General features: G+C 39.1%; 2 protein-coding genes and 2 long non-coding RNA genes across 5 annotated transcripts; 3 read left to right on the top strand and 1 right to left on the bottom strand.

The window, feature by feature from the left end:
- Positions 1-631: 631 nt before the first annotated feature.
- On the bottom strand, positions 632-3,332 carry LOC145494879 (uncharacterized). The gene is made up of 3 exons (XR_014050338.1): positions 3,248-3,332; positions 3,047-3,107; positions 632-2,149 (listed from the first exon to the last, which is right to left on the bottom strand). It is a non-coding gene; the product is annotated as an uncharacterized LOC145494879 (long non-coding RNA).
- Positions 3,333-3,617: 285 nt separating this feature from the next.
- LOC145494878 (uncharacterized) lies at positions 3,618-12,900 on the top strand. 2 transcript variants are annotated; one of them, XR_014050336.1, is made up of 3 exons: positions 3,618-3,737; positions 3,923-4,279; positions 4,989-12,900. It is a non-coding gene; the product is annotated as an uncharacterized LOC145494878 (long non-coding RNA). The 2 variants fall into 2 exon arrangements; XR_014050337.1 differs by having other exon boundaries at positions 3,923-11,998; positions 12,192-12,900.
- Positions 12,901-14,147: 1,247 nt separating this feature from the next.
- Positions 14,148-16,218, top strand: LOC145494135 (uncharacterized). The gene is made up of 2 exons (XM_081473598.1): positions 14,148-14,212; positions 14,685-16,218. The coding sequence occupies exons 1-2, from the start codon at positions 14,148-14,150 to the stop codon at positions 16,216-16,218; spliced, it is 1,599 nt and encodes a 532-aa protein (XP_081329724.1).
- Positions 16,219-20,324: 4,106 nt separating this feature from the next.
- On the top strand, positions 20,325-25,362 carry LOC145494134 (uncharacterized). Its single transcript, XM_081473597.1, has 2 exons — positions 20,325-21,752; positions 25,027-25,362. Exons 1-2 carry the CDS (start codon positions 20,325-20,327, stop codon positions 25,360-25,362), a joined length of 1,764 nt encoding a protein of 587 aa, XP_081329723.1.
- Positions 25,363-25,495: the final 133 nt, after the last annotated feature.

Here is a 25,495-nt window from a genome sequence, read left to right as displayed (position 1 = left end):
AAGTCTGTGTCTTATACTGACCACATTGGAAAGCATGCCTTTTTGCAAAAAGCACCATTTTGAGAAAATACATGAAAACTGTACCATCCCTCCTTCCCCAATAGTAAGTTTAAGTCTTGTTCCAAGCAAATACTGTATGCCATCTCTCCTAGATACTTTTAAGGAGAAGGTTCAGTAGCCTACACTGCAACAAAATTCTACTGATTCATATTGTGTTCCAGATAAATTCCATACCCTTGCAGACCATGCCACCAAATTTTGTTTACTCCCTCCCCCAACTTCCAACCATCTTAAGGGGTCACCACCTTACTGTGGAGGGATGGTTTTTGTATCCATGACCCAATGAGCTATGTCAGCTGGAGTCTTGTACTTCTGGTAGGTTGAAGGATAGGGACCAGACAAATTGTGATCACCCAGCTTTCTAGGTTTGGTGTTGGGCTGAGGGCTGATAACCCACTACTGCAGAAATTAAGACTGTAGCAGATACAGAAGATATTCAAATCTCTATCAACATCAGTGAAGCAACAAGGGCTTCCTTCCTCTGAACACCCCACTGAAAATGCCAGTTCATCTTCATACTTTCCTTTTCAAAATTTTAAGTTTCGAATTCTCTCCCCCCCCCCCGCCCCCCCCACCCCCCAACTCTTCAGAATTTCCATTGACCTCCCTTGAGGTGGATATGGTTATCTTCTGGCAACACAATTCACTTTTTGGTAAATTAATCAGATCAGGCAATGATGTCTCAGCAAAATGTTTATCTGATTAAAATGCAACTTAGAGATTTGCAATTCCAAAATAACTACATGTAAAAACTATTGTTATGTTAACCTCTCCCATTCTCAAACAAAGAGACCAAACAAGCATGACTTGAATTGTTTCATTAAAGACACCCCCCAAATATAGAAAACTAAACTGAAATAAAAATAAAATCCAACACAAACACACAAGCAATGAGCATCATTAAAAAACTGGATCATTGGATAATGCAATTTGAGAGTTTTCATTGTTTTAGCCATCAGGGGTTATGAGCCATTATACCATGCTCTAAAAAATAACATGGGAAGCGTATGCATGATTTTTTGAGCATTTTCATTGTTATTTAAGTCTAGTTTTCTATATTTTGGGGGCCTTTTTAATAAAACAATTATTCCACTCGTGCCTGTTGGATATGAGAAGATTAAAGCCAACTCAGCGCTACGCACCTTGTTGGCTATCTATTATCTCATATCCAACATGTTCTCAAGGAATAATTGATAATTATTCACTCCCTAACAAGTGAATGATGCGTGATCCAAACAATAACAAAATGGCCGGCGAAAACTTATGTTCCACCAGTGTTTCTGAAACTGAAATCCTGAGAATACAAGAAGATACTGTACCAGAAAATACAAAAAAGTCTTCAAAGTTTTGAATTTTCAATTTTCATTTCAAGTGAAAATGAAAACTTTGATAGAACAATGAAATTGTTTTGCAAACATACTTTTCATTTAGATTGCTGATTTGAACAGTGTTAAAAGACCATTTGGCTAGATTGTGATCAACAAGGACTTTATCGCAGGTTAACTAGACTTGCCATGTTAGAAGATTCTGTAAAGAATTGTGCACATCTTCATGCCACTTGCATGTTTTCCACGCATGAATTGAGAGGTCAATTAAACTATCTTTTAATGGTTTCCTTTTCATCTGTTGTTGAGATCACTTTGTACATATACTAAAGACTTGTCAATCTCAGTAAATAACAGCCACTATTCACCTCCATTGCAAAGAATAATTGTTAAATATCGCATAGACTTCCACACCAAAATATTATGATCTACAAATTTTTAAGAAGTCAAATCCCAACCAAGTTGTTTACCAAACTATAATTTTTCTGTCTTTAAACATTTTTCTTTATTCATTACTGGGGAATTCTGAAATACTTGTTCCATGCATTTGGTTCCTTAATTATCCTTTTTATTATTCCTTAACCTTTTTATGAAAGGGGACATATCATTTAGTATCCTCTCCAAGGAAGATGGCATTCATTTCATCCATGAAAAAAACTTCAATCTTCAAGTTGATGTACATGGCCACGTCACACTGTCTCCAGCCAGAGAATCAAGTCATTGAAAGAGAGGAGGAGAGCTGTGAAAATCTGAGGTCTAACTGTCTAAAAAAAGAGGAAAAAATGTAAAATTAAATTAAGCTATACTTTGGCTTCATCCTTTGAATACTTATTACATTGCAAGAAGAAATGTCATTAATTTAGTATCTGCACTATTCATACATTATACAATACTGCGTAGAGCATTGAAGACTACACAACTTCTTTCAACCTATAATTATTGTGAATACCTCAGTCATTTTGCTAGCTTTGTAACTGGGAAATTTAAATCATGAAGTACAACAAAAGGATTGTTACTTCTTGAGGTTTCACTCAATAAAAAATAAATAAATAAAAATATTTCATTAACCTCATCATCATCAGACTAATTAAACCCAAAAAAGTCTGCCTTCAGGTCAAAAAATAATTTTACAAGATAACTTTTAAAAACTCTTCCAAAACCACGCAATTAGTCCATTCAATAACAACAAAACAAAAAACTTAGTGTGCGTCTGTCATATTAGATTCTTGCACCGCTGCAAGAACTTTGAAATTGTAGACAACACAAGCCAGAGGATATATCCAAACGTAGAAAGAAATGTGTCACCTTGAATAGTATGCTGATATCCGGACTGAACATCAGTTGGCTACGCTTTTAAAACATTCATTGCATGTAAGATTTATATCCTTAAATCTAAAAAATTAAGCTCATTTACGGTACAGTGTCAACGGTTTTCGTCACTTATTTATATGAACATGGCAGACAAAAAGCCTAACGGGTCTCTTCCCAGAGGCAAGTCGAGGTATGACGGGTAATTCAAATGATAGCGAACAAAATATTCAACTTTTAAAATGCAGATTCATCGAGCCAAAAAGTTTCCGAAACCACACACGAACTAGAAAATGTTGCCACTTGCAAAAATCAACCATTTACAGAAGGAAAGGAAGGAAAACTTGGCTTACCTTTCAACATAGCTTTCCATTATGCTGCGTTCATTGTGTTAAGTCATCTGTACACCGATATCTGCAGCAGAAAAGTATTGTAAATAAACTAAGCAGGTGCTTCGATCTATTAGGCACAAAATGAACACGACACCAACGGAAAAAAGAAATCACAACACAAAGAAAGCGAAAAAACCAGGCTAACATTTGCAACATACTTACTTTTGCTTGAACCGCATTCTCTGCGACAAGTAGAAGTTCTAACTGGGTAAAAATCCACAATATTTCTTGCTGTTCGATGCTCCCGCTTGTAAAATGTTCAGGTTCAGACATTTTCGAAACTCGTTTGCAGCCGCAAATTGTCAGCGGCAAGCGCTTGAGGATGCTCCAAGACAACGGATTTTTCAGCCAATCAGCGGTTTTTCCGTCGTGCCACCTTCCTGTGGTATATGTTCGTCACGACACGAGCGTTTCATTCTTGGGCGGCCAGATCCACTTGAAGCCCGCGTTATAACTTTGCAGCGGTAGATTTTGAGATGAGTCCGCTGGTCGTAATTGCGTTTTGCGTTCCATCACGTGTAGACTAGTGAGAGCAAAGTTTTTCGATCTGTGGTTACGTGTCCGCTGTTTTTTTTCCATTTGTGATAAATTTCGACGGTATGTGTGGCGAATATGCTATAAAGGTCATCGTTGGAAACAGGTCGATATACTGGTAAGTTCTGTTTTTTTTGTTATTTTAGTGGAAACTTTAATAGTTAGCAGTTTCTTCTCGTCGTTTTACCAGAAGCTTGATTTCGCGCCTGACAGTCTTTGTCTACGTGTTGTTTGCGATCGCTCAAAAATGATAGGGTTGCCTCAGTCCAATTTTACATTGAAAAGTCTTATTGGTTTCAACAGAATGCGTTTGTCGGGTGCAAATGTTTATATTGGACCTTATTCACCAGTGAAATGACTCAGAAGTGGATGTACTGGAAGGTGACAAAGGATCCGTCAGAACGACACCCGTTTCTCATTCTCCTAGATTGGCTCATCGAGGATTGCTGTCCATTAAACCCTTACACTCAAAAGAAGATTACATACCGGGTTTTAGTTTGCACCAATCTCGATTGTATGAGAGTGGAATTTTTTTTCAGTATCTGCAAGACGATTTCGAGGTTTTACCGCGTTACGGTTTTGTATAACACCCTAGATACGGCGGTACTGATTGTTGGCGCTTTCCACCAACCTAGCGGAGAACTTTGACAGTTGCCTCAGGTTAGTTTTTATTTTTTTGTGTAGTTTATTTGTTTCATTGATGAAATATTATGATGATTATTTAACCACGGACCTATGAGTATTAAACGGTTAACTCAAAGGTCATGGTACTCTATTTACGGTATTAAACTTTTGACAGGACAACGTCAAGGGGTAGATTGTTCACTGTATACTGTCATATTTAAATGTGTCGAACTTCACTGTAAATTAAGTTGATCAGCAGATTCTCGAGCTGTCAATTGCGAATATTTCGATCAAGTGTTCTCTTTTGTCAGACATTTTCTTGACCACAAATTTCCCACTCTTTGCTTGATGCTGAGTCGGCCGGTCGCGTCCTCAAAAAGCGCGGGAATTTTGCCGCGCGTGTTGCAATTTTCCGGCTCAATGGTTACGACTTGTTTGGTTTCTTGCGGAATGCCAAAACAAAGGTAGTGCATTGAATTGTCGGGTTTTGCTTTGTTTTGCTTTTAATAAATGTTATTTTCAAGGCAATTGGCTTCAGCTGCTAGCTAAATATATTCGTTTTTCTATGTTTGAAGAAGCACAGTGGTTCGTCGGTCAAAACCGAGAGGTGTTGTATGGCCAGAAGTAGATGAGGAGGAAAAAAGTAGCTTGCTTTCGCCAATTCAGTTTTTCCTGATTTGGTTTCATCATTAAAAAAAGGAGACACTTAAGGAACTTTTGGTCTTAAAAAATTAATACATTTCAGAAGCCCAGAACAAAAAAGACACCAAGAGGAAGAAGAATTGAGAAGAAGGGAAGAGTTAAAGGAAAGAGTGGAAAGAGAAAGGCTAAAGAAATTAACCAAAAAAAGAAAATAAATTTGTGAAATTAAATTTGTCAAATGACAATAAATTTGTAAACAACTGATCCATACAGCTGTAACTGTGGCTTATTGTGTTGTGCAAGCCTCTCCCAAAATAATCGGCCCCTTACAAGCCATTTGACCATTCATAACTCAAAGCAATTACACTTAGCCAGTACAAAACTCTGGTTTTGGTTTTATCTCTGATTTGTTGAGAAAGTGGTGCAAGTTTTTTATGCCAATCTTTATAGTTTGACGCACTTAGTGTAGCTACCCAACAAACTTTTTTAACAAGTTAGTTAGCTCTGTATCGTGCGGCAAACACCGCAGCTTTGTTTACAAATGAGATCAACAGTTTTGTGGTGATGTTTTTAACATTGAAAGGAGGCTGTGTTACCGGTCAAAGAAATTCTCGCTCTCTGGTTGGCTATTAAACTTGTGAAAAAAGTTTGTTGGGTGGCTACACAAAGGCGCATCGCGCTGTAAGCAAATGAATGAAAAACTTAAGTAAATGCAAATTACTTTCCCCACTCAAGGGAACGTTACTTCACCGGGAATTGTGCAACTTGTTAAGATTATTTGTGCAATATTGATTAAAATGAAAAGTGCAATTTTATTCCCAGACAAAGATGTGCTATAAAGTCTCCAATGAAATCGCTTTAATACACATTTGCATGTCTGTAAATTTTTCCATATTTAGCAGTGTTTTGCACCATGATACAACCGTCCCTCAGGTTTTAATAAGACGACAACATGGAACTATTTATATGCTTATTTCAACTAACACTTTCATTTAATTGTCTATTTGTTGAGATCTCTTATTTAATGCCTTATATTAAGTATAATTTTGAAATAGCAGTAGCAACTGCAGTAAACAAGGAAACTAGCTTCGTAGATGTACATTTAATGTAAAAATCCTACAATTAGGTTAAATAATACTGTGGTATTCTGTGGTAATTGCAGTAGTTAAAGTGCTTATGTGCATTTATCATTTAAAATATTAACGTAATACCAATGATGAAGCACTGCATAACATTATTATACACCAGGGTGCTACTATGGTCCTGCGTAGACAACTACATTTTCTTATTTCTGTACATTGCGTACTGGCCATCAAAATAATCATGCCTTACATGTAAATGCCAATTCTCTAAAGAATAGTTAAATGCCCAACCAGTTAGTGGCAATTTCCCTAAATGAGAGAAATGTTTTGATTGTGTGATACTATACCCCTAGGCCCTAAGTGGTGTAAGGGAAATTGGTTTTCTATACTACTGCAGTTTTCTGTTGTTACAAGATGTGTTAACATTTATGACATACAAAAATTAAGCAAATTCATAATGGCACATATTGATGTGAATTATGTGAAAGCACTGAATGATGTGGATGGAACTTTTTGTGGAGCAGGCTAAACTAGGCTTCTTGGATATGATTCGTGATGTACTAATTTGAAGATAAATCCTCGGTAAAAGGTTTTCAGAAAAGTATATTATAGAACCAATGTAATATTGGTAAATAGTATTGGCAAATAGTATTGTATTGTATTCTTGTGTTTTCATGTTATTGTATTGTGTGACTTACATTGCACTTGTTGATTTACATGTATGATAAAGTTCTCCTCATGATCAGCTATAAATTGAGACTTAAAGTATATTGCTACTGCCTGCATCACTATAGCTACAGGAACAATTATTACCGTTTGAAAAAAAAAAAACCAGCATTTCTCCACATGTCAGCTGGTTACAGTTTATCTGAATCGTAGAATATTTTAGTGCAATATGCCTTAAGTCCCCATTTATTATGGAAGCTTGGCAACTTTTCGATTTTCAATATAGAAACTATTCTTCTGTTGTAATTACAATTGCATCTGATCTGTTTCTGTGTTTAGGTTTCCTGAAGTTTGTCAGAGTGGAGTTGCCTTTAAGCCACTGGCTCTTGACTACCAGTGCCAAGCGATCACATGTATTAATATTTTTCTGTAGTTGCATAAGTCCTTTCAAGCCTGTTGACCTCTGAGTGTATACTTTCTGAGCAGTGTTCAGCTTCCGTGCCCATGGTGGTCTTGGAAATGGCTTTCTCAGGGACATGGAAAGTCAACAGATGTAATTTTTGAAGCAAGTTGGTGTTTGGAAAGTTTATAGGAAACCAGTGACCAAAGCTAGCACACCGGACTGCAAGGAAGGCTACCTCATGGCGACAGAGAGGAGTACTGGGCATATGGGCTTTAAGCTACGCAACCTGAAAGAAGCTTATGTCAACTGTGATAATAATAAATTTCAGACAAACGGTGGGTTGAGCTTTTTTCCATTTTGATTTCAAAAATGTTACAGGCTGTTGTTTTTGTTATACTGTCTAGTACTAATACAGTGTAGATTTTAGGAAGGTAGGCAATCACTTTGTGTGAAATTATTTCTTTTTTATGTCTTTGGTAACCTGTATTAAATTTAAAAAATGTTTTGCAGAGCTGAGATAATGGCACACACTGGGCTAGCAGGATGAATTAAGTTCTTTTTTATCCATGCAGGCTTCACACTAGTTCATTATTTTGCTGCATTGTTTCAAAATGCACATGTAACAACTGAAAATTTTCAATTTTGTTTTCCAAATAAAACATCTTTGTAGTTGTTACTCATCTGCTTAAGTGTAAAAGACTTTATGATGTTCAGACCTCCCTCTGAAAATGACTTCAGAAACTGTTCCTTGTTTCTGTTAATCGATGTTGCAGTCTGATGTATGACATCATCTGCCATCTTTGTTGCTGACGCTACACTCTCTACAAATTTCTTAATGACTTGACTCCTTTTTTGCAATGTGCTAGAAGATGCAGATGAACTTCCAGTTTGTGGCTGGGAAACTGGCATTGACTTGATAGGCTTTCCTTTTGATTGGTTTGCATAGATGAAGCCTGAATTACTCTGCCCAGTCTTCTTGTTGATGAGACTCATAAATACCTGCGGGTAACATAAGCCTAAGGTTACTTACAGATATTTTCAGGAAGATACTATTATCAAGTTTTGCTAACAGAAGAATGAACTAAGTAACAGGATTATACCTGTTTATCAAATTATTCCAAGATATCACAATTGGAATGCAGATCAACATGGCAAAAACCTAAGATACCTCTCCCATCCTTGGAAGAGGTAAATGTTTTTGGAACTCCAGAATTCATAACTAAACCAGCAATGGTCAGACATTGAAAATTTTGAGTGGGAGGGGGTTTCACAGTAGAAAGGTAAACTGGAAATCTCATTAAACAAAGAAAAGAAACATCTGTGGGAGAGGTATATGTTTTTGGAACTACACATTTTTAGGTCCTTGCTTTTAAACAGGTGACAAAATTTCTTAATTTGCAGGCGCGGATTTAGGATAAATGGTGACCGATTTCCGCCGGAAACAACGAGCGCTGAAGGTGCAAACTACAGGGGTCTAAGGCCATGCTTCCCCAGGAAATGTTCTGGATTTGCAGTAACTCTCTTAAGTCCCCTTTCCTGGGTTTCTGAGTCATTCTGAAAACTCTGACCGATTTCCGTAAAACGGTGGAAACTGGTTTAAATCTGCGCCTGATTTGAATGTAAATGGTTACCAGTCACCTCACCACCAGGGAGTTTCTCCATCAACAAACATGCTGTTAGTTTGTGTGACTGTGTACATAGAACGGTTAATATATGGTATGGCTAGTATCTTGGCCAGTTTGGTTTGTGGTTGCGAGAGTCCCTGATGGCGAAGTGATCAGTTGCCTTGTTAATAGTCCATCCAAGGCAAGGATAAGAATATTAAAGAGATTTTAAAAGGTGGGTTTTAGGTAGTTTTTGTTTTTGATTTTTTCAAATCATGTCAAGATATTGGTCAGAAAAAAAATATTTCTCACTATCTTAACTCCCTCTCAAGCAACCAAAAGCTGAAAAAAAAATCAAATTTCGTGAACCATGCATTGTACTGGTTTAGTTATTTCTGTATTACTTCTTAGTTCTGTGCAAGTGTGGCCAAATAGTTCCAACAGAAATTTCGACAAATATAGTTAGACGGGCAAATTATGTTTAGATACTGGCACGACAGTCTCGAGTTACAAATATCTGCGATGCCAGCATATCTGAAAATATCCAACAGCACGACCTCCGGTAAACATAGCAGCAACCATATTGGGGTTGTTTTGGTTTCGGTGATATTTTTTACGGCAAGCCTCCGGTCCTGTTGAGCTGGGGTTATTCTGTTGACAAATGCCTTTCCTCGAGATTGGGCTTTTACAAAATATTTTTCTTTCTCTTTGTCGCAACTTCGTTGCCATGTCGTCAAATTTCTCCGACAAGAGGCACACAAACACGCATCATTGCACGATGTTTCCACATTAAAACAATTTTTCACGTCTTCCACAATATTCTCAACAATCCTATACAGCGCGACGACGATTTGCAACAACAGACGTGACAATTTCTTTGGGAAGCCATTGACAATTGAAACTTTTCAAGGGCTTTATTTTCTTTATTGAACTTCCCGCCACGAGCTGGAATGCGCACGCATATTTTTTTTTAATTCAGCTCTGACAGGTGAAAGCAGTGATCGTCATTAAGTTGCCCGGGAAAATATAACGCCCGGGCGGAGTATGGGGTTGGACGCCTGGATGTTGCTTATACAAGGTAGACGTGTTAATAAACCGCTGTACATGTTTACCTTGCTTGCTTGCAGTTAGCACGGTTAGCTTTGCTTGCGGTTAGTGTCACTCCATTTTGCTTGCGGTTAGCGTCACTCCATTTTGCTTGCGGTTAGCGTCACTCCATTTTGCTTGCGGTTAGTGTCACTCCATTTTGCTTGCGGTTAGCTTTCATTTGTATGTTAGGGTAACTCTACATTAATTTATATTACTGTTAATTATATGTAGTTTAAATTTTCGTCAGCCGGCAATTAGCAGCTCGGTGGTACAGTGGTAAGTAAGGGCACAGTGGCCCGGGTTCGACTCCCAGTGACGGCATATTCATGTAGTTCTTTTTCGTCATAAAATAGTTACAAGACTTAGAATTTTAAGTCGTATTTAGTTGACATACTGTTTCTTCGTTTAGGAACCCGAGAGGAAGTCACCCTCAATCTACGCCCGTGAGGTAGAAACACCCGCCTGAAACGCTCGTGTCGTGTAGAGATTGGTGACGTCCATTGAGACAAGAATGGCGTTCTTAGGCAGTTTAGTCTTCTCGATGAAGTTAAGAAAATCTGTTGTATCTTCAAGATACGAGGCTTGTTTTTGTGCTGTTGGCTGAATAAGGTGGTCAGCAAAAGCTGAGATCCTTTCTGTGGGGCCGTAAAGAGTTTATCAAAAGAGAAGCGTGAAGGCTTCTCAGAACAAATTCCTCTCAACTTACTTTTGAGGAAAACATGAGTAATTTTAAAACACGCCTGCAGAATAGAGGTTACCCAGTTAGAATTGTAGCAAAACACCTTTCAGAGATTAAATTCTCTGATAGAAAAATGTCGCTAGCACAGAAAAACAAAACCGCACAAAAGAAAATACTGCGTTTTGTAACGCAATACCACCCGGCGTTGACTAACCTAAAAGGCACACTTATGGAGAAATGGCACCTTATAGATAATCAACCGCAACTGAGAGAAATCTTTAAGGAGCCCCCTATCATCTCGTATCGCAAGGGAAAATCCCTAAAAGACATCCCAGTTAAAGCTAAGCAATGAAGGCTTTATAACTTATTCATCTGCGAACGGCAGGAGTCGTGCAGGCTTGTCAACACTTTTATCACTGGAATGCGAATTAGTTTTAAGAAACCGCGAGTGAAATTTAGCGAATACCAATCAGTTTCCAATAACAATTAGTTTTTAGCGAGAGAGAATACAATTTAGCGAATGCGAGTTAACTTAAGCGACGGCGAATAAAATTTAGCGACAGCGAGATAAGTTTAGCGACAGCGAATTAAGTTTAGCGACAGCGAACAAAATTTAGCGACAGCGAATGAAATTTAGCGAATACGAATTAAGTTTAGCGACAGCGAATAAAATTTAGCGACAGCGAATTAAGTTTAGCGACAGCGAGTGAAATTTAGCGAATGCAAATTAATTTTTAGCGACAGCGAATTGACGTTTAGCGACAGCGAATTAGATGTAGCGAATATTGAAACAAATGGACGACCATACATAGGTAGTCCGCGGACCCGGTCCGTATTGGGGGTCCGCGGACCGGGGGTCAGTGTTTTCGGGTTACCCCTGATGTCCTTGCTTACTGAATGTGCAGTTCCCCAAGATATTCACACCCAACACCCATTAATGGCCAGTCTTAAGAAATTCCAAATTAAAGTATCAGGGAGAGAGAGCTCTAATAGTGAAAAAACCTCCATGTGGGGTATGAATATTTTCTTGAAGAAAACAATGTCTGAGAAATCATTAATTACAAAATAATGTTTAAGAAACATCTTACCTTTCAGAAAATTTTGTAATCTAGGCTGTCTGGCCAGTTCATATATTTGACAAGTTGACACTGGGCATGTTTGTAAATTCGTGCAGTTCAACATCACATTACTATGTAGTAGCATTGGTCAACTAAAAACATCATAATTTGGTTAATTAAAATACACTGTACATTATTAGGTTGAAATATTCGTTTAGATTGTTGCACACCAACAGATACAGAAACTATTGGCACCTGAATCATAACAAGTGAAAAATCGTCCATGACACATTTACATGTACATGTAACAGCCCTCCACCTCATCACAGATATGATATGATACTTTTAAACTCTCTGAAATTTCAAATTATTCAAGATTAACATGCATATACATCATCTAGGGCTACCCTAAAACACTGAATCCGGAAACCGAAATCCAGAATCTGGAAGCCGTAATCCGGAACCGGAAACCGGAAACCAGAATCCGGAATCCAGATATTATGAATGATGATAGAAATAATTCGCTTCAGCAGTGTCTAATAAATAGATATGAGCAAAAATTATTTTGTTGTAATCTATTTTCTTGGCTTTACCTCAGCCACAAGCTGTAATTGCTAAAACATTATTGACTAGTTCTGAACAACCCTTAGCTATACATCTGGCCCGGTTGTTCAAAAGCTGGATAAAGCTATCCATTGGGTAAATCACTATCCAGTCAGGGTTAGTGATTTTTCGGCTGGATAGAGTTACTCATAGCCTACGAGCAGGCTCTAGTATCTGTCTCTAGTGTCTGAGTAGGCTAAATAGGTGTCTAGTGTTTTTCTGCATTGGCATGTGACCAAGTGCCTTCATGCGACTTTGCCGCTCATGCCCCCGGCCCAAACACGAGAGCCTGCTCATAGGCTAAGTTACCCATCTTTTGTTCAACCTGGCCCTGGTGAGAGCCCGGTTCTTGTCTAGATCAAATTGCTCTGAGAAGACTGGTGAGCAGCACAATAGCAACAAGCTATTACGGTGAGTTTCTGGCAGTCTTTTAGCATCTTTTAACAACATGTGGTCTGATCTGTTCGCAAGCGATAAGCAGACAGAAGTAAGTGTGCAACATTTCTACAAATTGTTTTAATATGATGGCCGCCAAGAATATGAAATGCTGATTTGTCACAATATCAGTGTGGAAATTGTGTTGATCTGGAATTGGTCTCGTATCTGTTGGAAAAATCAAATTTCATATTTAGACCAGCCAGGTTAGCCTTTGGACTTCGAAAGTGGGAGGCGTGACTGTCAATGTACAGGGGACTGCCACTGACAGACATACTGTTCTCTATGACATTTTCTATCTTGTTCAGTATCTACTAGGCATAAAGGATAAATTTATACCTGCGGTAAATTGGAGATCACTTATTAAACAAAATGGCAATTACCAGCAAGCTTATTTCAGACACTCTCAAGGTGTTTGGAATAAAATTAAGACGCACTTTACTGAGATTGTCATAATCATAGCCCTCACTAGAAATAACGGTTGCACATTTCAACAGATGGGGAATTTTTGTTTCAAAAAAGGTTAAGTTTGAGGCCCTTTTTACTTGGCAGCTTATATTTTACAAGCGAAAACCTAAGCAAAACAATTTTTGTGTATTTGAAGAGCTTGTTTTCTGTGATTTGCAGATTCCGGTTTCTGGTTTCTGGATTCCGGTTTTTGGTTCCGGATTCCGGTTTACTGGGTTTTAGGGTTGCCCCATCTTTAACAAAGTGTTTGCTTCACATTCAGTTTACACATGTCTGTTATTCAGCATAGGAAGACTTATAAGTTTTCCTTCAAAAATATATTGCAACAACTATTGCATCTTTCATTACTTATTCTTGTGATGAAATGACACAAAATCCAAGTACAAAAAGTCATAAGCATAAAACTAACTTATGTGGTAATGCTTACAGTTCCTCTTACTGTCTGCATATGCTGTCCATAAACTGGTACTGCCTAGACAATACACTCACTGTTTTTCTGATCACACCTTTTAAAACGTCACTGTTATATAACTTGTCCTGAAAAAGCAATACATGAAACGTTATGCCTTTGGTAATCACCCAATACCTTCACATGATGTACAATGTACACCATATCAACATTCACTCTTCTTTTTACTTTCATTGTAACTCTTTTGTGTCATTTTCCCTCACTTGAAGACAGGACTTCCACATTAGGTGATAATTTGCCTCTGGAATCTCAACGAATTCACAGGGAGTGATAACAATTAAATCGTGACTAGTTTTAGCAAAGGAGGCGTTCAAATGTCAGATTTTAATGTTAAGTTTATACAGTAACTTTACATTACTCTTCACATATATATATATATATATATATATATATATATATATATATATATATATATATATATAGGTTGAATAAACAGAGGAAGATGCGAACTTTTCTCGTAGGAGGTCTTTAATTCAAGTGGACGTTTCGCCCATTCGGGCTTCTTCAACACTAAGAATATCAATACTCGGAATAAAATTTACAAAAAGTGAAAAAGCCTTAAATAAGTTACAAAACAATAACTTACAAAGAAAACAAAGAAATAAAAAAATGTTTTCATATAAGATTACATAAGAATTACGTAATAATAAAAATAGCAAAACGCCCGCTAAAAAGCAAATAAAATCAAGTAAAATACAGCAGCAAGATGGTGTTAATTGTAGCGAATCCTATTCCTGGAATTAAACTCGCACCTTTTGTTGAGTCCATGAGGTGCGAGGGTGCATAATTGAGCACACCAAAAGCCCTCTCTTGTGAGCAAACGGTCATCAAGACTATTATTATTGACACTAAGATTACACAACTGTTCAATAATTCAAAATGCAAAATCTGCCAGAGCACGAGGCTCTTTCTTAAAATGAATAGCAACTTCACAAGTACGTTTTTTGGTGATCATAGAAGACTTGTGGTTGCGGAAACGAATTTTAAATTCGTTACTTGTGGAACCAACATATTGCACATTGCATTTCTTGCACGTAACCAAGTAGATGACATTTTTAGATTTACAATTAAGAATCTGCGTAATAGGATACGTCCTGCTAGTACTAGTGCTAGTAAAGCAATTAGATTCCTTTAAATAATTCGGCCTATTACATCGTGCTGTGGCACTGCCATTGAGAACCTTTCAGCATTTACAGAATTTTATCTTTAGCCTCTAGCCCAAAATTTGCCATCGTTTGTCCAGGATAAAGGGCCAAATTAATGAGGAAATTGCTAATTGGGTTATCAATGGTAATGCGAAACCTGCCAAGGCTTTTGGAACCATTAAAACCCACAAACAGGGGAATCCCCTTCAGCTTATTACATCGTGCTGTGGCACTGCCATTGAGAACCTTTCAGCATTTACAGAATTTTTTCTTAAGCCTCTAGCCCAAAATTTGCCATCGTTTGTCAAGGATACCACACATTTGTTGCAGAGAATCGAGGAACTTAACAAAACAGGCCCCTTTCCCAAGGACAGTCTTTTAGTTTCATGGGACGTGGTTGCTATGTTTCCCAACATTGACAACAATTTGGGAATTAATGCTGTTATAGAAGCCTTAGAGGCTAAGCCAGTCAAATTTCCATCTACTGATTGCATAGTTGAGGCCGTACAAATTTGTCTTAAGCACAATAATTCGTTTTTTGAAGATGACAACTTTCTTCAGATTCATGGTACGGCTATGGGTCCCAAAAACGCATGCAGTTACGCTGATCTAGCCGTGGGAATTATTGATAAAGCCAAATCAGGGGAAATTGAACCCAACCTGTGGTGGAGGTACAGAGATGACATTTTTGATCTTTGGACCCAAGGGCCTGCTAAACTCGATGAGTTTACGCATTATATTAATTCTTTGTACCCCACCATTAAATTTACTCTAGTTTCTTCTCCCAATTCACTTAACGTACTAGATCTTACTCTCAATCTGGTGGACGGTTTCATCCAGACTGATATCTACTCCAAACCTACGGATAACCATATTTACTTGCTACGGAATAGCGCACACCCTGCCCATGTTACCAGGGCCATTCCCTATGGAGTAGCTACCAGGATCCGAAGGAATTGTTCTACTGATGAGGCATTTAGTAAACGCTCTTCTGAGTATAAGGGTTATCTATATAACCGGGGTTATAACCCTAATTTGGTTTCACAACAGTTTGAGAAAGCCCAGTCTATTCCTAGACAAACATTGCTTCAACCCCAGCCTAAGGAGTCCAAACAAATTTTTCCACTTGTGCTTGATTTCAACCCTCGCTTACCCAGCATTGGTAGAATTGTTAGGAAATACAAGCACCTTATTTATAATTCACCATCTCTTAAAGAAATTTTTCCGGTAGGGTCCATCATTCCTGCTTTTCGTAGAACTAAAAACATCAAAGAAATCTTGAGCAGTAAGCCTCGTGAGCAACATCGCACGCCCGATAATCAGCGGGGTTGCTTTAAATGCACAGCCAAATGTGATCTATGTCGCAATTATTTAAAGGAATCTAATTGCTTTACAAGCACTAGTACTAGCAGGACGTATCCTATTACGCAGATTCTTAATTGTAAATCTAAAAATGTCATCTACTTGGTTACGTGCAAGAAATGCAATGTGCAATATGTTGGTTCCACAAGTAACGAATTTAAAATTCGTTTCCGCAACCACAAGTCTTCTATGATCACCAAAAAACGTACTTGTGAAGTTGCTATTCATTTTAAGAAAGAGCCTCGTGCTCTGGCAGATTTTGCATTTTGAATTATTGAACAGTTGTGTAATCTTAGTGTCAATAATAATAGTCTTGATGACCGTTTGCTCACAAGAGAGGGCTTTTGGTGTGCTCAATTATGCACCCTCGCACCTCATGGACTCAACAAAAGGTGCGAGTTTAATTCCAGGAATAGGATTCGCTACAATTAACACCATCTTGCTGCTGTATTTTACTTGATTTTATTTGCTTTTTAGCGGGCGTTTTGCTATTTTTATTATTACGTAATTCTTATGTAATCTTATGTGAAAACATTTTTTTTATTTCTTTGTTTTCTTTGTAAGTTATTGTTTTGTAACTTATTTAAGGCTTTTTCACTTTTTGTAAATTTTATTCCGAGTATTGATATTCTTAGTGTTGAAGAAGCCCGAATGGGCGAAACGTCCACTTGAATTAAAGACCTCCTACGAGAAAAGTTCGCATCTTCTTCTGTTTATTCAACCTATGATTATTTAAAGAAGAAGCGTTCTGTATCCACTGGATCCTTTTCTCCAAGGCATCATCGTTGGCAAACCAACATCGTTTACACATCTATATATGTGTGTGTGTGTGTGTGTGTGTGTGTGTGTGTGTGTGTGTGTATACGTATATATGTATATATGTATATATGTATATATGTATATATGTATATATGTATATGTATATATATAACTTCAGAGAAGTTCAGGTCTCACGAGTAATCATCGTTTTATAGTTGATGCTTCTCAATCGATTGAGTTGAGCGCTCTACGAAATACGTTCTACTCAAAAAAAGGAATTTATATATATATAATAATTGAATAGGATGAGCAGGGAAATAATAACAACTAACTTCTCGGTCCGAAGATATTTCTGAAAGCCGTTTGTTGATGGAATCCGGGATGTTTTTCAGGATAGATGGTGGATGATTGGATTACTTGTGCACGTACAATGGGACGTTACCTTCCTTAGTGTATGGATAGTGTTTGCCGCTCTGCAGGTCAGCGTGACGTCTAGGAAATTTACGATGGTTTTGTTGTAGACAAACAAACCATTGGTAAAAAATGTAACGAGCGAACGAGCAAGTAACTCAGATACTAGACAAAGAAAGATGTATTAAAGAACAGATTTATACCGAACTACTTTATGTTAGTTGCATTAAGTTCACCATTTAAGTTCTCTAACAGTATTTTTCCGGTGTGAAATTTCGTGCGAAGTTTGAAGTTCTACTGCAAAAACAATTTCTGTCAGTTGTTGTGAATCACTCAAAATCAGACTGTGGCAGATAGCGAGGAAATTCGTGAAGTGTATTCCACAGAAATTCTCTCAAACACGGCAACGATCGGAGAGGTAAACTTGACTAAAATTGACTTATTTTTTGCTTAAAATTGTACAGAGTGTTGCTGGGTTCCCTGTATTGTTCATGTATTTTTCCCGCCGTTTAGTTCCTGCGTTTAAGTCACGTGATCTTTTTGAGTGTGCATGTAATGGCAAACGTCGGTAAACGTTGTAGTTGTGTATGCGATTCACTCGAAGTAACGACGGATAAGACGGATAAAGACGCGGACGATTGATGGAATTATGTACAAGCAAACAGGAGCGTCTTATTGGAGTGTTAGTCGAATTAAAGTCAGTGAACTAGAGTGAATCTTGCCTATTGAAACCGAGGGAAAGGGAAATTGGCCCTTACAGTTACTTCGAGTCGCTGAATTACACAAGCTGTTTGTAATTTGTTTGGCTTCAAATCGTCGTTCTTCGACCATCGTTGCGTTTCTATGGTCGGTTTTGGTACCAGCATTATTTGGCGCTCAATTGTGGTTTCGAGTTCTCCTATTACTGATGGTGAAGGATTTCTTTGTCGAAACTGCAACTTGGAAATTGATTGTTTACGATGTCGATGTGGGATCTTACGAGCGACGATGGCCGAACCACTGCACATGAACACGCGGAAACTCCAAACTAATGAGAAGACGATGCGTTGGCCTCAGGCTTATTCTACAATGTTAGGAGCCCATGGAAAAGAGTCGGGCTATTCTACAAGAGAAAATGGAGGGATCGATTCTGTTATGGAAGCTGATGTGCGTGTTTCAGAGAAAATTTGGAATGGAGAAGGAAACTTGGAATTGGACCGGAATGTTATTGAAAGAAGACAACCAAGGCTAACCGAAAAAGGCAAAGCTTATTGGCTCAGTGAACGAAAAAGGGAAAGAAACAAGCTCAAAAGAGAAATACAGTCACGGATTGCCAACATTGGAACATTTATGGGACTTGATAAAAATTTGGAGCTAGTCAGTAAGGAATCTGTGAAATTAAAGGAGTGTTTTAAAGAGTTTGGTGATCTTCATGAGGAGATACAAGAACTTCTCATAGAAGAAGAACAAATACCTGACACTCAAGTGTATGACAACCTCTATACTGAAGTAGAGCTTATTCGTGAAACTGTCCAGAAATGGATGATTGATGCTGGTCGACGCAGTCATGAGGAACGGAAGTCTACTAAATCGAGCGCAAAAACAAAGAGCTGTAAAGCTTCACAAGCGTCAAGCACTTCCTCAAGAGCAAGGGCTCTCCAAGCTAAGGCAAGGCAAGCAGAGTTAGAAGTGAGGATTGCTCAACTTGACAGTGTTGAAGCTGCGAGGAAAAAAGCAGTAAGGGCAAGGTTCAGGGTAGATTTTGCTGCTGCCGCTACTATTGGCAAAGTCTATGAAGATGCGATTAAAGAAGATGAGGAGCAGTATTTGGGCTCCGATGACCCTAGCGATGACCGAGAGTGCTACCATCGCATGGACTACACCCACAGGAAACGTTTGTCAAGGAAGGGCACAGCAGCCCCAGAGCACATGATGAATTACTGAAGCATCCACATGCACCTGATCCAGCAGCAGGACAACCGAAAGTTACCTTAAATACAAAGGCACCAAAATTTACCTTGCCAACCACTCCCTTGCAGCAAGACATTGTTAATAGCAGTGGAGATACTGTGAACCAAGTTGCAGCTGAAGGAGACTCTTGCACTATTGCGAAGGCAACTATGAACCTCGAGCAGACTTCTGGGAAACGATGGAGCTCAGACTGATGCAGCCACCACCTGCACCCACTCCATTTGATGGTGATCCATCTCGGTACCTGCGGTCTAGAGCTAATTTCAGAGTTCAAGTAGAGAATAGAGCCTCACTAACTGACAATGAGGAAATGAACTATTTAATGACTTACACAACTGGGAAAGTGCGGAAAGTTATTGAGAACTACCAAGGCCTACCAAATGGTTGTCGTCTGGCTCTACAGGTGCTGAAGTAGAGGTTTGGACAAAATGCTATGATTGTTGAGGCACTTAAATCTTCTGTTATTAGTGGTCCCAAAATAAGAAATGGTGACAGTGTGGCTCTTTTAACTCCTTCCGACAAACTTCAGAACTGTTGCTGGGCAATGATCGATTTGCAGTCAAATGAGCTTGATTGTACTACCAATATGCGACAAATTTTTGACCGTCTACCAGACCCCTTGCAAGCTAAATGGAGAAGGTCAGCTAAGTTTTACCGTGAAAGGACAGGTGGCAAGGAGCCAACACTGAAAGAGCTTTCTGCATTCATTACTGGAGAGTCGCAAACCGAGAATGACCCGGTGTATGGAAGATCAAGCACTCTGACGGCAAGAGTTGGCAGTGGTAACAGATCCAAGAAACAACCCCTCATGTTGAAACCAGCGAGTGGGACACCAATTACCACCATGACAACGGAGGTTGCTGCTGCAGATGCTAGTATTAATCAAGGGACGAGAGAGGTCTTACCAGCGGAAGATGATCCAGTGGCTGAAGTGGCCGGAGCCGAGGTGAAGTTTGTAAGATTTGCAAGGGAAAGCATAGAATTTCGAGATGTTCAGTCTTTCTGACAAAGAGTTTAAGTTGGCGGCGACGGTTTGCAAGATCTAATGCACTGTGTTACCGTTGTCTATCTACTTCTCATGTGAGAAAGAGGTGCTCTGAAAAGAACGGTTGTATGGAAAGGACTGTGCTCACCCCTTAAGTCACCATTCACTGTTACATGCACCTGGGGTGATACCGCGTGAAGTCAGCGAAACTGAAAGGAATGTTGATCAGAGTATTCCTGCAAGGGCTGACCTGACTGTAAATAATGCAACTATGGAAAATGTAAAGCGAAGTTTTGTGCTGTTGAAAGTAGTACCCCTGTCTGTCGTTGTTGACAATGGAGCCATTGTTACTACTTATGGTCTGCTAGACACAGCTGCCGTTAGTTCCATGATTACGTCACAACTTGCAGGAAAACTGAAACTTCAAGGTGCTACCGAGAAAGTAAGCATCAATACTGTGACTCAGAATAATCATGACTGTGAATTAGCCAAAGTTATCTTCCTGGTCCGCCCAGCTGATCAAGATGGACCCTGTTTCCAAGTCCATCATGCTTTGACAGTAGAGAATTTAAATGTGTCAGACCGGTACTGCCCAGATAAGTTGGATCTGTCAGAATGGTCCCACCTTAAGGACTTGGAGTTTCCGAATGTTCCAGTGGACTTGAACGAAGTGTCAGTCCTCATTGGTCAGGACGTGCCACAGGCTCACATAGTGCTGCATTACTGCTGGGGAGACAATCCTCAGTCCGAGCCGTATGCATCGAAGACCCCATTTGGATGGTGTGTAGCTGGGCCAACAAACAGAAAGGAAGATGACAGCAAGCCAGTTGCACTTTCTGTTTTTGAATTTGACTGGGCTGAGGATGAGTCAACCATGCAACTCCACCAGCAAGTAGAGAAGTTTTGGGCTTCTGAGTCGTACGGATTTGGAAATGATGGTGACAGTGCCAACAGTGTTGAAGACAACAGGGCGCTGGAAATATTGGAAAGGACGACCAGGCTGAAGAATGGGAGATATGAAGTTGGCCTCCTGTGGCGGGATGACGACTGCCATCTGCCGCACAACCGACTCTTAGCAAAGAAGAAGCAGTTAAAGAAACGGTTTGATCGAGATCCAGAATTTGGTGAGCAATACAGAGCAGTGATGAATGACTATGTTGTCAAAGGGTATGCTGTCAAGTTGTCTAAAGAAGAAGCATCCCCCACCAGTAACCGCACATGGTATCTTCCGCACCATGGTGTGATCAACCCCAACAAGGCTAAAGTGCGAGTGGTGTATGATGCAGCTGCAGAGTATGGTGGAACCTCGCTTAATAAACAACTGCTCCAGGGCCCACAGCTGAACAACTCGCTCATTGGAGTGCTGTTTCGGTTTAGGAAGGATGAGGTAGCTGTGGCTTCTGACATTGAGAGTATGTTTCACAGAGTAGCTTGTGCAGAGGAGGATGCTGAAGCCTTACGATTCTTGTGGTGGAGTGAAGGAATGGATGAGCAGCCAAGTGACCACAGGATGACTGTCCATTTGTTTGGAAAGGCAGATTCTCCATGTATTGCTGCTTGGGCTCTACATCGGACAGCTATCGATAACCAAACTGAGTTTAGCAAGGAAGTGTGTGGTATCGTATCTATGTGGACGATTGCTTGTTTTCCGTGCCCACCACCGAACGAGCAATTAAGAGCCGCTCTACCTAACCACCGCGTGAGGGGCGCACAAGGTCCGAAAAATGGACCCCTTGATATTTCGTCCAGAGATAACCTATGGTATGCTAAGAATCGTGATATAAGTCTTAGGTTCTAGAGTTTTGACATTTTTGAGAAAATTACGAAAAACCGTCGACAACCCGTGAAGCCGAAAAATCACAGAATTGAGATCAAATTTTATGATCAGATAATCGAACTCGCGTGAGGGCGCATAGCAATTTATGGTTTTTCTTAGTTTATAATTTTATTTAGGAAATATTGCTAAGCTGCCTTAATGATATTTCAGACTTACAAATGTAATTCCGAATTCCTGGAGAGCAAGCGAAGAGAACCAAAATTTCTAGACTTTGAAAATCAAAAATTTCATACCGTTTTCAAACATCTCAAAACATACTCGGTATTATGTAGAATTCTTTCAAAATTCAATTCTAGCAGGTACAAGCGCTGTTTTTGAACGTGATATAATTTTTTCTTGGCAAAAGGTATTTTTGAGGCAAGCGGCCCCTGCAAGTTGACCCAATTTGGCCTTTCCGAGAGATTTTGTTTAACCAGGAAATGAAACCAATTCGACTAGCCTTGGCTCACCTTTCTCTGGCTTGTGCAATATTTTTGCGGGACCTGGGTTTACATCTTGCATATAAAGCATCCTCTGCATATCTATTGAGTTTTGCATTGAATATTTCTAATGAAAAGAGGCAAGAAGTGAAGGAACTAATTGAACTGAAAAATAGACCCAGATCGATGTCACGCAATCTTTACATCTAAGTGATCGCGTGCCGCAAATAAATCCGCGTTGCTATTTTTGTCTTGCTCTTGCTCATTTCTTCATTTTCTTCCTTACTGGTATACAATGTTTTCGTTTTGCTTTTTTGTAACTTTTTTATTTATAATCACAAGCCTATTTTGAAGGAGAGTTCTTTGTCTGCAATACTTTGAATTGGTGTATATACACGCAACACATTTACTTTTCCCATTTTCTAGTGACTGTGTAACAAACTAGAAATCCTATCTAGTTTTAGCTCCAAAAGTTAAATGCCTAGGCAGGTCCATTGCTAATAATTTCCTAAAGCTAGATAAAAGGGAATAGTAATATATATCTGAAAAAGGGCTAGTTACTGGCCGCAAAGCGAGTTTTTGTAATTTGTATTAATTGTATTTACCAATTTGCCGATAGGAGGTGAACACGCAAATAGATCCCCTTCGTGGCGCATCTAACTTTTCAGGAATTATCTTCAACAAGATACCTTTTGATGCAGAAGTAGACGCACTCTTTTATATGGTTCTCGAAAACTATCTCTTCGAAAACTGAAAATGATTTGCTTTTGGGTTCGCACAAGACATGTTTCTTTTCGTACGAGCAAAGAGCACGTAAAACTGTTTTGAGAGTTGCCATCGAGAGAGATCCAAGTTTAAAACAGATAATTACCAAACGCAAATAGATCTGTGACAAACGGTTTATTTACCTCTAAAAAAGTTCTTGATATAGAATTCTCTCGGCGTTCAAGCTGTTATCTTTTGAAATTGAACTTTTTGATCGCTCGCCCGATAAGCGAAGCCAGCACGTGCGAGGTTTCTAACTTTTTCTTAAATTCGGCGAACCTTATTACGCGGACAAACTCCACTAGAATTAAAATCTTTGCAGCTTTACAAAGATATATGCAGCAAAATAAGTTTAGGTCTTTTGAAGTGTATTGTATAATCTTGAGCGCTCACTTTGTCAAAAAAAAAAATCACTTTGAAATCAATCATTTACTATTCGGCATCCCGGGTTTTTTTAGGACGCATGTGTCTACTACCCAAATTGAGTCATTTGCTCTGCGTCATCGGTTGAAAAATTGGACGATGGAGAGAAATTGCTCGTTTCAGCGGCTAGTTGGTGGTCAATGCGGTCAAGACCCTCGAAGCACTAAAGTCCAAGATTTAGCTCCCTTGCTAACTTGTAACAAAGATATATCACACCACAATAGCTCTGTCTTATAGACTTTCTTCTTAGAATCCGTCTCACTAAGATACTGCAGCGGATTTATATTAGTTTGCGCTTTCCAGGAAATTTGTTTTCCGGCTTGCACCCGCGCAATTTTGTTTCAAAACCTTCCAGTCTCCAAATAGACCCTTTTTCCGTTTTTCTGGGAGCCATCTCTGATTGTAACGCGGGATTCCCGCAATGGTGCGCTCTGGCGCAAACACTGCAACATCAACAAGAAAAAGAAATTGTTTACATGGGAAAACTTCTTTCTCCCTCCCCCGTCAGAAAAAAAATTAATCACCTGGTACGGAAGTGACGAAGGAAAGATTGCGTTACGCTCACTAGACCGAGATTTACGTCTTCCGCTTAGGAATTTTTTTTATTATAGAAGAAACTAAATGAATATCAAGAGGTTGCTCACTAAGAGGTAGATATTGCAACATATGGATTGATTTTCCGGAAAAGTGTTACACAAGCTTAGCCTGGAACCGGCGTACAAGCTCGATGTCAAGATATGACCCTAAATTATAAAGCGCGGCAACAAGAAAGCAATGGAAAAATTAACTGAGAGCATCAAAATTATTTGCCTTCAAACATCCATTTGGAAGGAAAGCTGTCATCGAAGTATTATCTCAGGTTCACTGGGTAGTTTTAATAGGAAATGGCAGGGTTTTTCAATGGTTTGCTCAGAAAGCGAGCTAAGGCTAGTCGGATTGTTTACATTTCCTGGCTAAACAAAATCTCTTCGAAAGATCAAATTGGGTCAACTTGCATGGGGCCGCTTGCCTCAGAAATAACTTTTGCCAAGAAAAAAATAATATCACGTTCAAAAACAGTGCTTGTACTTGCTAGAATTGAATTTTGAAAGAATTCTACATAATACCGAGTATGTTTTGAGATGTTTGAAATCGGTATGGAATTTTTGATTTTCAAAGTCTAGAAATTTTGGTTCTCTTCGCTTGCTCTCCAGGAATTCGGAATTACATTTGTAAGTCTGAAATATCATTAAGGCAGCTTAGCAATATTTCCTAAATAAAATTATAAACTAAGAAAAACCATAAATTGCTATGCGCCCTCACGCGAGTTCGATTATCTGATCATAAAATTTGATCTCAATTCTGTGATTTTTCGGCTTCACGGGTTGTCGACGGTTTTTCGTAATTTTCTCAAAAATGTCAAAACTCTAGAACCTAAGACTTATATCACGATTCTTAGCATACCATAGGTTATCTCTGGACGAAATATCAAGGGGTCCATTTTTCCAACCCTGTGCCACATTTTTTTCAATCACACTCGGTCCCTATAGAGAGTCGCTCTTAGAGCCTCACTGCAATTGATACAGTTGTTGAAGAAAGACAACTTTCGCCTGACGAAATTCGTTTTCAACATCAAAGAGGTATTGGCTGCCATTCCAGCGGAGGAAAGAACTGTCAAGAATCTTGATCTTGATAAGCTCCCCATTGAAAGAGCACTTGGGCTGCAGTGGAACACTGAAACTGATTCATTTGAGGTAAAGGTATCGCTGCCACAGAAACAGTTGAATGAGGACACAAGGCGAGGATGTTTATCAACGATAAGCTCCACCTTTGATCCACTCGGCATGTTTGGGCCAGTCCTGCTTCCCGCTAAAAGAGTGATGTAGAAGACTTGGCAGCTGAAGCTCCCTTGAGACGACAAGTTACCAGAGGACTTGTTGAAAGGCTGAAAGAAGTGGAAGGAAGAGTTGGTATTCCTTAGTCGAGTAAGCATCCCTCGCTGTTACTTTCCTGGTGGCT

Source organism: Orbicella franksi, chromosome 8, assembly GCF_964199315.1.
Source record: "Orbicella franksi chromosome 8, jaOrbFran1.1, whole genome shotgun sequence".
Lineage (NCBI taxonomy): Eukaryota > Metazoa > Cnidaria > Anthozoa > Scleractinia > Merulinidae > Orbicella > Orbicella franksi.
Note: the sequence above shows the minus strand (reverse complement) of the source record. Positions and strands in the feature narration are given on the sequence as shown.

Bases quoted from the DNA above. Each gene is read 5' to 3' on its own strand.
- LOC145494134 (XM_081473597.1), top strand. From the start codon at position 20,325: ATGGAAAATGTAAAGCGAAGTTTTGTGCTGTTGAAAGTAGTACCCCTG. The intron at 21,753-25,026 runs GTGAGGGGCGCA...CGGTCCCTATAG, and splicing joins CCGCTCTACCTAACCACCGC to AGAGTCGCTCTTAGAGCCTC.
- LOC145494135 (XM_081473598.1), top strand. From the start codon at position 14,148: ATGGTGTTAATTGTAGCGAATCCTATTCCTGGAATTAAACTCGCACCT. The intron at 14,213-14,684 runs GTGCGAGGGTGC...TCGTTTGTCCAG, and splicing joins CCTTTTGTTGAGTCCATGAG to GATAAAGGGCCAAATTAATG.